The sequence below is a fragment of the Phoxinus phoxinus genome, assembly GCF_949152265.1.
Source record: "Phoxinus phoxinus genome assembly, chromosome: 14".
NCBI classification, from domain to species: Eukaryota; Metazoa; Chordata; class Actinopteri; order Cypriniformes; family Leuciscidae; genus Phoxinus; species Phoxinus phoxinus.
This window is the reverse complement of record NC_136889.1, coordinates 4,573,525-4,588,507: the sequence shown is the minus strand read 5'-3', so window position 1 is coordinate 4,588,507 and position 14,983 is coordinate 4,573,525. Positions and strand designations below refer to the sequence as shown.

Genomic DNA, 14,983 nt, shown 5'->3' with positions numbered 1-14,983 from the left:
AGGGTTAAAGGAGCGTCTGAGATGGAGATGAATCATGCTTGCACAAACACGCTGATTTCATTTACACCATTACAAACCCCAGTTTACCCCATACACACCAGAGTTCAGATGACACCCGCTAACTGCAGTATTTTGAGCTGATATATTTCATGACATTGATCTGGCACAGTGGGGGAGAATGATTATGAAGATCTGGGAGAGTAAAATTGACTCTTGTAGGCAGAATGATGTCATTTGATCTCTGATGAGGGTTTCAGAGACCCCCCGTCGGCCAAAAACTCATGAATGATTCATGAAATCAGCTTTAATCAATATCTGTTTTCATTTCATGCGTGTGTCACGCATTTATAGCCTTGCCCTTGATTACAGATTCACAATGCAAACACGTTTAAAAAAAAGTGTTTTCACACAGAATGAATGTTCATTTGTTTAATTTTCATTTCTTTAGTTAATTTGCTGCTTGATTGATTTTTTTTCTTCCTTTTTTTCCTCCTTTTTTTTTGCTTGTTTGTTTCAATGTTTCTTTGTTTTATAATTTTTTTCTTGCCTTGGTTTTATTCATCTGTTTGTCCTTGTGGTCTATATTATTGTTTGTTTATTTTTTATCTTTAATTGTTTATTTTATTTTCTCAGTCTTTTTTTTTTTGCAAGAAAGCATTCTTGCTTTCTTTTGTGGTTTCGTTATTGCTTTCTTTTCTTGCTTTCTGTCATGCTGAGATGCATTAAGCAAGGTTGATCTATATAAGGCAGACACCCGTGGAGAGGAGAGGATTAGATGTGTGTCCTTGACCCCTGACCTTGACCTCTGTCACAGGCCAATGCTGACGTGGGGTTAAACACACACTCATTGATTGCTGTCTGAGATCAGACAGAACAGGAGCACAATATGTGGGGGTTTATGTGTGTGTGTTCAGTGTTTTACCCTTACACTATTGCTATTGTTGATAATCCAGCAGCTTCCGTTATCTGTCCGTTATAACTGGAGTTACTCTGGAGTTAGTGTAAATAGCCTCTGTCAACAAGACAGGCTTTTTACACTTAGTATAAATAGACTCTGTGTTTTTAAAATAAATCAAAGCATGCAACACTAGTATATTTAGTCCAAGTGGACATATTATGGTACTGTTATTATGGATATAAACAGTGTTTTTTGTGTGGACATGAGTTTATCTCCGGTGCAGGTGTCCATCAAAGAGCAGAGGATAAAAGTCCTGATTGAAGACGTGTGTTTTAATGAAGGATTGTGTGATGTGTTTCATATGTAGATGTTTTCAGCTGTTATTCATTCAGTTGCTTTAGTATTTGGCAGGTTTATTTGTTGAGATAATGAGCGTGTATGTGTGTGTTCAGTGTGTTTCTGTGCTGCTTTGTAGTGTCAAGAACATGTTTGGAGAATTTAGTCATTTTTAAGCAAAACATGAATGTAAAATATAATTTCTTCTTTTTATTTATAGGTGAAATGTGACCTAGACATGTTTTCTTTTTTTATATATTTAAGTTTTTATTGGAAAGGGATACAATTCACCTCTGTTTACATTTGTCACTTTTACAGCTTTACCAGTTTATATAAATAATTGTTAAACAGGAGTAGCAAAACTCTCCAGGCAGTGTCAAAATACAAAACACCTCAGAGTATCTCTTTACAGTTTTCAAAAAAAAAATCAAATTAAATAATACTATTAATAATACTAATAATAAAAACCTAAATCAAAAAGGTATTTGGTTCAATAAGGGTTATATATTCAATCCATTTAGACCAGAAATCGACAAACAAATCCTTCTGAAAATTCACATAAAATGTCATTCTACCTAGTCATGTTTTCATGAGATTCACACATTAGTATGAGTGTGTTTTGGCCAGGTTTGCATCATGCACATGTTAATCCTGTGTGTGTGTGTGTGTGTTTCCAGAGCTGCCAGAGAACTGGACGGACACGCGGGAGACGCTGCTGGAGGGGATGGTGTTTCAGCTGAAGTATCTGGGCATGACACTGGTGGAGGAACCCAAAGGAGAAGAGCTCTCGGCCGCTGCTGTCAAGAGGATTGTTGCCACAGTAAGACACATGCACACCAACCGAACCCGTCACACTGACAAACAAATTGGTGTAGAAACAATTTTCACTCACATTTGCTAGTGAATTTCACAAACAATTACAATGAAAAGTAAGCAACACATTGAGTTATATGTGAAATTTGGAAGCAAAAAACACCTGTTCTCTTTCCCTGTCTGTGTTTGTTTTATTTTTTCATATATATTATTATAAGTTACCAGCCACCGCCAGCATTTTTGATAATTTTCACAAAACTTTCATGGCCCCCAGAAAATGTTGTTGTATCTGAACATGGAATATTTCAAAAGAAAGAAGAGAGCCTCTGCTTTCTATTCTAGCTTCATGCATTATTTTGTTATCAACACTTGCATGTCGGTAAGTTGCCTAAAAAATAATAATATTTTGAACAAAAAGCTGAGAAAATGGCCCTTTGTCAAAGATTATGTCCGGATCGGATTCAGAATGATGCCTTTTTTTCTTTTTACCAAAAAAAGTTGTTTTAGGTGGACAGATCAATACAATACACAGAACATGTAGGATGTTGGAAAATAATGTATTTTCTGTTAACCAAATGCTTTTTAATATTCGCTATTACTTCAATGTAAGTGAGCAAGCGCACCGTTGTTTGTTGCTTAGTGACGTGTGTGTTCAAGTAAGCCAGAAATGCGCAGATTCTGCGCAATACGCTGTATATCATGATGACTCACGAGTTGCATATTTGCTCTAAATCCGCGCAGATTTGGCTACACGAACTTCCCCAGCAAAGTGAGTAAACATAGAAACACGCCAAATTGGCTCGTGATTTGACACCAAAGTTCATTTTTACCCGCATTTGGCGGATTGGCGGGTGTTAATTTCAATCCCTGAATGTTGCATTCCTGTTTGTCATTGTACACGAAACTTCACGCCAATAAATCATCAGAAATATTGCTGACTTGTGCGCATCTCAAGCGCCCTCTTTACGCTCGTCCTAATGCCTGTTCGTTGTCCGTGGATTTGCCTATATTTGGTTGGAAAATGGAAACGTCTTTAGACATGGAAAATCGATTTTACAATCGATTCAATGAACACTTATGTCTCAAAAATCGAACAGGATTTTTTCACAAAAGTGACAGCCCTAATGATTACGTTATTTTACATGTGCGTAAGCAATGCTTCTGTCGCTAGTTTCTGCTTCTTCTTCGCCTGTGTTTTAAACCATAGATTCTGTACTCTTTTCAGAAGTTGTGTAATAGCGCCCCCTATACCGTATAACAGTCAAAACATGGATTGACAGAAATTCCATTCAGCATTGTCATAAATGATGGAAATTTCCGTCAATGGCGGGGATAGAGTTAAAAGAACCACTTTTTTCGTAGTGTGAAGAAAATTTTTAAAGTCCCTCTGTAGTCAATAATTTTATCCCTTTAAACTCATCTTTAATCACCAAAAAAATACATATTTAAAAGTTTTTTTCCTTGAAAAAATGTCTTCATGCCTTAAAAAAATAGCTTGAATGTAACTTGACACCCTTGCCTCATTTACTATAAATGTGGTTCTATGAATATGCTAATTAACCCCGCCTCCACTCACAGCAAATCAGAGATCCACTCGTTGACGATCACATGTTGATCTGATTGGTTACAAGGTAGTTTGTGACGTCAGAAACACCAGCGATTTCAAACTGCATTTTTGAGACTGTTTTTGGTTCACTGCAGTTTTAGAAAATACTCCGCAATGATGTCGACTTATGAATTTACACATTGTTTGTCTTAAAGCATATTAAAAACACCACATAGACATATAAACAACATTAAAATCTTGATTTTCAACACAGGGGGATATAAAATCTACAGTATAAAGAACCACTATGAAGAACCTTTTGTGCAATGTAAAGGTTCATGGGATGAAGGTTCTACATTTTCTGTTTTATTTTCAAGTATAAGTGAACTTCAGGGAAAATATCTACAAAAGTGTACAATTCGATGCTTTTAAGATCTAATCTCTCTCTAATGGTTTGCAAGTGGTGCTAATGGGTGTGTGTCTGTCTCAGGGGGTTTCTGGGTGGGGTTCTGTGCATGTGAACAGGCGGGATCCTGTCATGATGTAAGGTTGTTTTGAGGTTATTAAACGCTCCAGATTGTTATGAATCAACAATAAAAATCAGTTGCTTACCAAAGTGTGTGTGCGTGTGCGTGTGTGTCATTCAAATATGTAAGAAAACAAATGACAATGCTACCTTTAGCTTAACAGTTGTATATATATATATATATATATATATATATATATATATATATATATATAATTCATATTTTGAATTTAGTTTTTTTTTTATATTTTCTGTTTTACTTAAAAATGTATCAGCTTTTGTCTTTTTTTTATGTCTATTTAGCTTTTTTTTTTTATATATATATAGCTAAAACGCTTGAGTAATTTTAGTACTTCTGCTTATTTTATTTCCTTCTCTTCGAAGAAAAGCCTTCTCTTGGTTAAGAGGTCATCTTGAGGATAGAGATCTGTTTGTACAAATAAATGATATTAAATCGGATTTAATGAAAGTTACTTGTGGTGTTCCACAAGGTTCGGTGTTAGGCCCCAAATGGTTTGTATTGTGTGTATATATAGAGGATATTTGTAAAGGTTCTAAAATATTAAAAATAGTATTGTTTGACACAAATTTATATTGTTTATATTGTATATAAAAAATGTTTTGGAACAGCTGCTAAATACATCCGAGATTGAATTGATGGTCTTAAAAAGATGGTTTGATGATAAGCAACTTTCATTAAATTTGAGTAAAACAAAGTTAATAATATTGAACAATCGTCAAAGTAATAACAACGCTACAATTAGAATCAATAATGAGGAAATGGAAAGAGTATATGAATATACATTTTTTGGTGTTATAATAGTTTGCTGGAAAAATTATGCTGGAAACCATAAATAATGTAAAAATGAAACACCCTACACCCTTTTCAGTTATTATGTATATAATATATATTTTTTTTTTTTCTTCTGAGGACCGAAATACATTTTTGTTGAATTGAATATCAGTTTATTTCAGGCAACATTTCTAATAGCTAACTAAAGTTTTTCATCTAATAAATATTTATATTATAAATATATTGTTCACTGCTAATCCATGTTAGTTAATGCATGAACTAATGTTAACAAATGAGACCTTATTGTAAAGTGTTACTGCTTTACTTTGCTACGGTTTTTAACAACACAGCTTGAAAGCGTGCTGCTCTTTGCACAAGATGCTAAAAAATGGAGAGAGAAAAAAGCACCAAAATGTAAAAGCCTCCAACATCAGCTCTGATGGATTAAAATCCTTTGACGGCTGCTTATAAAGACAAGTTTCCCGTCTCTTTCTCTCTCAGGCTAAAGCTGGTTGGAAGAAGCTTCAGAAGGTGACGCTAAAGGTTTCTCCTCGAGGGATTGTTCTCTACGACAGAGCAAACCAGATGATAGAGAATGTGTCCATATACAGGTGAGTCCCCTGCGGCGCTTTGTCTCTCTCTCTCTCTCTCTCTCTCTCTCTCTCTCTCTCTCTCTCTCTCTCTCTCTCTCTCTCTCTCTCTCTCTCTCTCTCTCTCTCTCTCTCTCTCTCTCTCTCTCTCTCTCTCTCTCTATCTCCATCTCTTTCTCTATCTCTCGATGGAAATTGTCATGCCATTGTTCCTTTAATAACTCATAACAAAGACCCAAATATATACTAAATAATATTTTTTTATTGGATAAAATGAATGTGATATATTCTTAATATTTACATATGTGATTCAATAGAGGTGTACAAATGTCATGGAAATTATTTGGTTCCAGTATTTACTGAATAAGAACTGGTTTTCGATTAGCCTGGCTCCGTCCTCCTACGTACTTCCGCTCAATTTTCATTTTCCTTCAGTACGTCGTCTGGGTTCCCTTTCGTCCTGGGAACTCCGACGTGTCGTCGGGGGAGTTCCCTGACGAATTGGGATCACGCTAGGGAGCCAATTGCCTTCGAGAGAAATAAAACGAGCCAATGGACATTGGCATGCAAGATTTGCATTCCGCGACCCGCCCGTCAGCGTGGGTATAAAGCGCGGAAGTAAACATTGCGTCATTGCTTTTTGCTTCGGAGCCGTCCAGTGTGTCTTTGTGCCGCTGTTCTTCGAGGAGAGTTATATTGTGTTGTTTCTAACAAAACAAACGTCTTTGGAAGAAGAGGGTCTCTCTTGTGTCGGTGTGACGGCGCTTCAGCGATCGCCGCGTTCCTGCCTGCTGCTGACGTCTTTTTTATATAAAAAAGAGCCGTTTTCACGGCTGGTGGTGTGAGTGCAACACAGCAGGCTTGCAGTTTCCCTGCTGTGTCTGCCGCGGTTGGTCCCTCGGTGCTTCGGCACGTGTTGGAGAGCACTCTCTCTCTTCTAAAAGAGTGTCACGGGGGTTTCGCGTCCTTTTCAGGATGTCGACTCACCCGTGCGTTTCTGGATGCGGTCGGCTTCTCCCTCAGGAAGATGGTCATAAACACTGCCTCTCGTGTATGGGCTTAATGCACGCTGAGGCAGCGTTTATGAATGAGTCATGTTCTCATTGCGGGAACATGACTCTGGCGATGCTGCGTTCAAGACTACGAACCCTGAAATATGGGGGAGTCCCTTCAGTGAATCCCTGCTCTAGTTCGTCTGCCGGTTCAGTTCGGCAGGCGGCTACTGCGGCGATTCCTGTTGGTGAGCGTATGAGGATCACAGTGCAGAACGTCCCGTCTGGTGAAAGATCCTCACGGGCTTCTCACTCCTCTACTAGCTCGTTGCCATTGGTTGCCCCGGCGGAGCCTCCGGGGCCGTCTCGTGCGGTCCCGGTTGTTTCCTTCGGGGCACCGCCTGAGGATCAGATGTCGATCGCGGCATCGGAGGAAGAGGGGTCATCTTCTGGTGATGACTCAGCGGGACCACCCCCTTCGGGTGTGGTGGCTTCGGCTGAGCCGGATCCAGAGATGGCCACTATGCTCGAAAGGGCGGCTGCGAATGTCGGGCTCGTCTGGAACCCTCCACCGGGTCCCGAACCTTCGCGGCTGGATGATTGGTGTCTCGGAGCGGGCCGAACTGTTGCCCCGCGGCCCGCTCCAGTACCTTTCTTCCCTGAAGTGCATGAGGAGCTGAGGAAGTCTTGGCTGGCCCCTCTGGCGACCAGACGTAGACAACCTCACTCCTCCTTCCTCACCACCCTTGATGGCGGAGCGGCGCACGGGTACGAGGGAATCCCCCCAGTGGAGCGGTCGGTTGCGATGCAGCTGTGTCCTAAGACCGCTTCCACTTGGCGGGGTGCCCCTTCACTCCCCTCCCGCGCCTGTAGGTTCTCCTCTGGTCTGACCAGGGATGCCTACACGGCGTGTGGAGACGCCGCCTCCGCCCTGCATGCCATGGCGCTGCTGCAGGTCCACCAGGCCAAGGCACTCCATGACTTGCAGGCGGGTGGTCCCGACCCAAGATTGCTGCAGGAGCTGCGTGAGGCGACGGACTTCGCCCTCCGGGCGACGAAAGTCACCTCACGTTCCTTGGGTCGGGCGATGTCCACTTTGGTGGTCCAGGAACGCCACCTTTGGCTCACCCTTGCGGATTTGCGGGAAGCGGAGAAGAACAAACTTCTCAACTTCCCCATTTCCCAAGGGGGCCTCTTCGGCGACGCGGTGGAGAGCTTCGCCCAAGAGTTCTCTACCGCCCAGAAGCAGTCAGAGGCGATACGGCACGTCCTGCACAGGAAGCGGACTGCTGCTGGTCCGTCTCCTGTGGCCGTAGAGCCTCCGGCTGCTCGTCGCCGAGGGCGCCCTCCTGCGACCGCTCCTCCTGCAGGGCAGCAGTCGAAACCTGCAGGCCGGAGGTCTGGTCGTAAGAAGGCGCCCCAACCCGCTCAGACGCCGTCGGCCTCTTCCCGCAAAAAGAGGGGTGGAAAGCGTTCCTGAGACGGGCGACCTGGAGGAGGACCTGGATTTTGCTCTTCGGGAGGGTGCCTCTGCACACCTCCTTCCCCCGGGGGAGGGCCGGGTGGAGAATTTTCTGTTTGTTTCTGTTCCGCCGCTGACCACTCGGTCAGCGGTACCCAAATTTTCAATAAAAGAGCAATTTCTATCTCCTCTTTCAGGTCATCCACGGCCGAGACTGCTGGGCACACAGTCTCCCCCGTCCGAGGGGGTCGCAGTGGTAGTGCACGCCGCCTCCGAACGGCGCCCCTCCCGCTCCCCTCTCCCCAGTTCCCGGATAGCAGTGACGCAGCCCCAGTTGCGTCGCTCCTGTCTGCGGCTGGGCCCGGAGGCGCAGAGACCAGGACTCAAGGAGTCAGGGCCTTGCTCCTCGTCTCTCCCCCTCCTCTCGCCATCGGGCAGCCCGCAGCAGAATGCCCACGGGCCTTCTCTGCCGTCTGCCCCCCGGTGGAAGCAGGTTGGTGTCAAGTTCGTCACCCAGACCCCGCTCTCGGTCGCTACAACGCCACCAGAGCCAGGTCCCTGTCTCCCACCTCGCTGCCCCTCCGCGGGTACGCCGGTGGTGCGGGTGGGCCGGTTGGGACTGTATCTGAGAGCCTGGCTAGCGCTTTCGGGTCCGTCCCGTTGGCTCATCCGCACCATTCGGCTCGGCTATGCAATTCAGTTTGCACGCCGGCCTCCCAGGTTCAGGGGCGTCCACTTCACCCGTGTGCGGTCAGTGGATGCCCCTGTCTTGCGGAAAGAGATCGACGCCCTGCTGGCGAAGGGCGCGATCGAGCCGGTCCCTCCTGCCGAGATGAGGTCCGGGTTTTACAGCCCCTACTTCATTGTACCCAAGAAAAGCGGGGGGTTACGGCCAATCCTGGACCTGCGAGTTTTGAATCGGGCCCTGCACAAACTCCCGTTCAAAATGCTTACGCAGAAGCGCATTTTCGAATGCATCCGTCCCCAGGATTGGTTTGCAGCGATCGACCTGAAGGACGCGTACTTTCACGTCTCGATTCTTCCTCGTCACAGACCGTTTCTACGGTTTGCTTTCGAGGGTCGAGCGTATCAGTACAAAGTCCTACCCTTCGGGCTGGCCCTGTCGCCCCGTGTCTTCACGAAAGTCGCGGAGGCGGCCATTGTTCCCATGAGAGAGCAAGGCGTTCGCATCCTCAACTACCTCGACGACTGGCTCATTCTAGCTCACTCGCGAGATGTGTTGTGCGATCACAGGGACATGGTGCTTCAGCACCTCAGCCGGTTGGGGCTTCAGGTCAACTGGGACAAGAGCAAACTCTGCCCCGTGCAGAGGATCTCTTATCTCGGTATGGAGCTGGACTCGGTCACTCGGACTGCGCGCCTCACGGAGGAGCGCGTCCAGTCAGTGCTCACCTGCCTCAGGTCCTTTCGAGGCAGGACAGCGGTTCCACTGAAACAATTTCAGAGGCTCCTGGGGCATATGGCAGCCGCAGCCGCAGTAACGCCGCTCGGCCTGTTACATATGAGACCGCTTCAGCGCTGGCTTCACGATCGAGTCCCGAGGTGGGCGTGGCGGAGCGGCACGTTCCGGGTCAAAGTCACCCCGCACTGCCGCCGAACCTTCTCCCCATAGTTAGACCCTGCGTTTCTACGGGCCGGAGTGCCCTTAGTCCAGGTGTCCAGGCATGCTGTGGTTTTCACAGATGCTTCTGCCATGGGGTGGGGTGCCACGTACAAAGGGCATGCAGTCTCGGGTCTGTGGACGGGGCCCCAGCTGCATTGGCATATCAACTGCCTAGAGTTGCAAGCAGTACGCCTAGCTTTGTGTCGCCTCAAGGGGTTTCTCAGACACAAGCACGTACTGGTCCGTACGGACAGCACTGCGACCGTTGCGTACATCAACCATCAAGGTGGTCTACGCTCCCGTCGTATGTCGCGACTCGCCTCCCACCTCCTCCTATGGAGTCAGAAGCATCTGAGGTCGCTTCGTGCCGTTCACGTTCCAGGGGCGCTCAACCGTGTGGCAGACGAGCTTTCACGGCAGCCTCCCCTGCCAGGAGAATGGCGACTCCATCCCCAGGTGGTCCAGCTGATTTGGAGTGTCTTCGGAGCCGCACAGGTAGACCTGTTTGCCTCTCCAGACACGACCCATTGCCAGTGGTTCTACTCCCTGACCGAGGGGACCCTCGGTACGGACGCCCTGGCACTCAGCTGGCCCCGGGACCTGCGCAAGTATGCGTTTCCCCCAGTGAGCCTTCTTGCACAGACTCTGTGCAAGGTCAGGGAGGACGAGGAGCAGGTCCTTCTAGTGGCGCCGTATTGGCCCACCAGGACTTGGTTCACGGAACTCATGCTCCTCGCGACAGCCCCCCCTTGGCCGATTCCTCTGAGGAAGGACCTCCTCTCTCAGAGACGGGGCACTCTATGGCACCCGCGTCCAGACCTCTGGAAACTCCATGTCTGGTCCCTGGACGGGACGCGGAGGTTCTAGGTGGTCTACCACAGGCAGTGGTAGACACCATCACTTCCGCTAGAGCCCCCTCTACGAGGCGCCTCTATGCGTTGAAGTGGAACCTATTCGTCGCTTGGTGTTCCTCCCGTCAGGAGGACCCCCGAACTTGCTCGATTGGAGTCGTGCTTTCCTTCCTGCAAGATGGGTTGGAGCGAAGGCTGTCTCCCTCCACCCTCAAAGTGTATGTTGCTGCAATAGCCGCACATCACGATGCAGTAGAGGGTAAATCTTTGGGGAAGCACGACCTGATCATCAGATTCCTTAAGGGTGCTAGAAGGTTAAATCCACCTCGTGTTTCGCACCCTGTACCCTCTTGGGACCTAGCTCTGGTGCTCAGAGCTCTTCAAAGTCCTCCCTTTGAGCCTTTGTCAACAGTGGAGCTTAATATCCTGTCCAATAAGACAGCGCTCCTGTTGGCATTGGCCTCTTTCAAGAGGGTCGGGGATCTGCAAGCTTTTTCGGTCGACGAATCGTGCCTAGAGTTCGGGCCGGGCCTTTCTCACGTTGTATTGAGACCCCGGCTTGGATATGTGCCCAAGGTTCCTACCACGCCCTTCGCGGATCAGGTAGTGAACCTGCAAGCGCTGCCCCAGGAGGAGGCAGACCCAGCCCTAGCTTTTCTCTGTCCCGTCCGCGCCCTGCGGGTTTATGTTGACAGAACGCAAAGCTTTAGGACCTCAGATCAGCTCTTTGTTTGTTATGGAGGCCAGCAGAAGGGGAAGGCTGTCTCCAAGCAGAGGTTGGCTCACTGGTTAGTGGATGCCATCACCCGAGCGTATGAGTCTCTGGGTGAGCCTTGTCCTCCCAGGTTGCGCGCTCACTCCACTAGAGGTGTTGCCGCTTCCTGGGCTTTGGCTCAAGGCGCCTCGCTGACAGACATCTGTAGAGCTGCGGGCTGGGCGACACCTAACACGTTCGCTAGGTTTTATAGCCTGCGTGTGGAACCTGTTTCCTCCCGAGTGCTCGCTACGGCCAGTGGTGCGAGGGAATAGGTTGTGTCGGCTTGCTACGCCATCCTGCGCTTCGGCCAGGTACGTGCGTTGTTTGCTCCGTTGGCGCCCAACGTCGGTGAGCCTCGTGAGTTCCTCCATCACCCCACCGGTGCCTGGCGTAGCGGATCGCCAGCGCCAGGTCTGCTACCTCTAGTGGAGTTGCTAGTAGACTGGGTGTTCTCTAGTGGTCTCTACTGTGACCCTTGATGCCACGTGCAGTTCAGCCGTGTCTTCCCCTTGGCAGACTCTTTCTGTCGTCCCTGTTGAGTTCGCTCCCACTTCCTAGGATGGGACCACCTCAGGGACTGCCATATGTTTCACTATCCCACTGGGTTAGTACATATGTGTATTCCAGGCCTTCCTCAGGCAGGCTGGGGCTTCCGCAGCGTTCCCTTTCCCTTTTTTCGGGTTAGGGCACGTTTTCCCAGTGTTATCCAATATCCTCTGAGCGGGTCTTGTGGAACAGCAGTGTGATTCCTAGCTAGCTCCCGCAACTCATTACAAGAAACTGCTGCAGGGTAGCTTAGCTGGGCGCTGGAAGGGGCCAGCACCATGGCGTTTTATTAGGGATCCCAATTCGTCAGGGAACTCCCCCGACGACACGTCGGAGTTCCCAGGACGAAAGGGAACGTCTCGGTTACGTATGTAACCCTCGTTCCCTGAGTACAGGGAACGGAGACGTGTCGTCCCCTCGCCATGTTGCTGTACCTTCGCCGAGGACTGGACACTGTTCGGCTCCTCAGCGAAAAGCAATGACGCAATGTTTACTTCCGCGCTTTATACCCACGCTGACGGGCGGGTCGCGGAATGCAAATCTTGCATGCCAATGTCCATTGGCTCGTTTTATTTCTCTCGAAGGCAATTGGCTCCCTAGCGTGATCCCAATTCGTCAGGGAACTCCCCCGACGACACGTCTCCGTTCCCTGTACTCAGGGAACGAGGGTTACATACGTAACCGAGACGTTTGTGGTATATTCTTGGGTTTTCTCCGGTAAATTTTTTACCGGTCCAATCAGCGAACAGAGGGAGTGGCTGAGAACGATGACGTTGAGGTCGTGCGCTAGTTTGAGTTGTAGTTTCGTCACGACCAAACGTTAGCGATTGGTTATGGCGGATCCAGAGTGACTCTGGGCAGATCTAATAGTTTTAAACTTCAACAGAGTACCCGCCTACAAGGAAGTTAACGCTTGTCAATGGAGAGAGGCCAGACTCTCTGTACAAATGAAATGTATGAGAGTCTGGTAGGACCAGGCTAGTTTCCGAAAGCCTCTTGCAATAAAAAGAGAGGAGTGTTTGTTGCCCCCTGATATTCGGCCATCCATCATTTAGAGCAGTGCGACCTGAAGATCGCTGTGTTTTCATACAGACAGACAGAGAGAGAGAGATCTGTATTGATCTGAGGCTCAGACACACACTCTCTGACCCTCACCTGGGACCGCAGCTATTGTTGGACGCTCGCACACGCTCAGTGCGCTCCGTCTGTGCGGTGTCTACTGAATATACGAGGAGGTGTCAGCCTCTCTCCACACCGGTTACACAAGCAATACGCCACTTATGTGGGTCATTCCCATGAAAACATGTCCAAGTCCAAAAAGACAATATATGTTAAAATATTAACATTTAGGATGCATTAAGATTTTTTCATTGTGACATTATTTTTTATAACAATTAGGTTAATTTCCTCTCAAATTCTCAATAACTTAAAATAAAGTTTTCTAATAATGCAATCATTTTGCACAATTTATATGTATATATATATATTAAACGGTCTGGTGGTATTTATTTTAGCCACTATGCTCCAAAATGTGTAATTGTCTACCAGATGAAGTAAAAGAGGCATTCATATTTTTAAAAAGCGGGTTAAGACATATCTTTTTAAAGTTGCTTATCAATATAACAATATGGTATTGTAATATAACAAAGCTCATATAATAAGTCAGTTTTATGTTCTATTTTACTATCTAATTTTTTCTCGTTGTTTTATTTATTTTATATTGATATTGAGGTCAAACTATATTGCCAATTTACTTTATTTTGCATGCTGAATTTTTATAGATGTTTTCAAATATTTGTATATTTACATTGTGTAATTGTATTATTTGATTTTATGCTGGTGAAGCACTTTCTGAGTTGCATTCTATGTATGAAAAGCACTATAAAAATAAATGTTTATTATTATTATTATTATTATTATTATGCTGCTGGAAGTATCCATCAGAAGATGATACACTGTGGTCCTAAAGAGATGGACATGGTCAGCAGTGATTAAATTATGCTTATTATTGGTACTAAGGGACCCAAAGTGTGCAAAGAAAATATCCTGCACACCATTACACCACAAATTCAAGGGGAAAGGAAAAAAAATATCCCTGCACAATTGAACTAAATCTATTATAGTTGTAGCAATTAAAGTGAAATGTGAAAATGAATGAAAAATATTGATTTCTAATGGATAAAAAGCGATAAACATAAATGATTGTTAGCTTTTATCAGTGTAGCCAGAATATGACGTGCCATTTCCCTGTTTTTAATGCATTCTAGTAATCAGTTAATCAACATTAATAAACATTATTAATATTAGAGCAAAAATCAACAATAATTGCAGCCCTGTAATGAGTTCCTGTTTTTTAATTGGATAATTTATGTAATTAATGTAAGCTGTTTAAGTAATGCAATTGTGTAAATACACAAATGCCACCTTTGAGTCATAAATAAACATAAGTTCCTTGTAAAGAAACATAAATGCCATATCAGATGCAGCTTCTGCTCGACATTTGCAGTGTAAAGATGCTTTTGTTTTATTTGACATTAAAAGACAACACGGGTACGTTTAATAAGGTCATTATAAAAAAAAAAAATTCTTACATGGGTAAAAAAAACAAAAAGCAAAACTAGAAATCGATTCCAGGGTGCAAATATTGTCCCTTTATAGAAAATGTAATTCTGACCCTGAAAGTTTTTTATTTTTTTATTATTAGCATAAACTACTGGTCCAAGTCAGACAGAAGTGTGTGTGGGAGAGTCAGAGAAAGTTTTTATGTGTGTGAATTTTTAAATGTGAAACCGGACAGATGGTGGTCATCCATCATTAGTCCCGCCCCCTCCTGCTGTGGGTCTGCCCTCTGATAGGCTGAGCCAGCTGTCACTCAAGGCAGAGGGGAGAAATCAACACTGGAGGAGTTCATGAGTTTACAGAGAGATCTCAACAGGAAACCAGAGACGTGTGGGTGGGTGTGTGTGTGTGTGTGTGTGTGTGTGTGTTATGGTTTGGTGGGTCAGCTTTCTGTCAAAGTGCTGATGGAGAGTTGAACATGGAGAACACAACACTGCTTGTAGACGTTTTTACATCTCAGAGGAGGTGACATCATGTTCTGCTATATACGAGTTTGTGTGTGTGTGTGCAAGTGATTTAGTGGTGGATGATGTACACAGTGGGTGTGTTATAGACCAATCTGAGGCCATCTGGATTTCTTTCTTCCCCTAGTAGATAAACAGAAATCTTTTAAGTTTTAGATCACTGACC

At 45.7% G+C, this 14,983-nt stretch overlaps 1 protein-coding gene across 1 annotated transcript in view; it reads left to right on the top strand.

The window, feature by feature from the left end:
- Positions 1–14,983, top strand: part of ldlrap1b (low density lipoprotein receptor adaptor protein 1b) — a 50,305-nt gene that overhangs the window by 20,630 nt on the left and 14,692 nt on the right. Inside the window, exons 2-3 of the mRNA XM_079635393.1 lie at positions 1,912–2,054; positions 5,414–5,523. Coding sequence (XP_079491519.1) covers positions 1,912–2,054; positions 5,414–5,523 — 253 coding nt within the window. The remainder of the gene's footprint in view (positions 1–1,911; positions 2,055–5,413; positions 5,524–14,983) is intronic.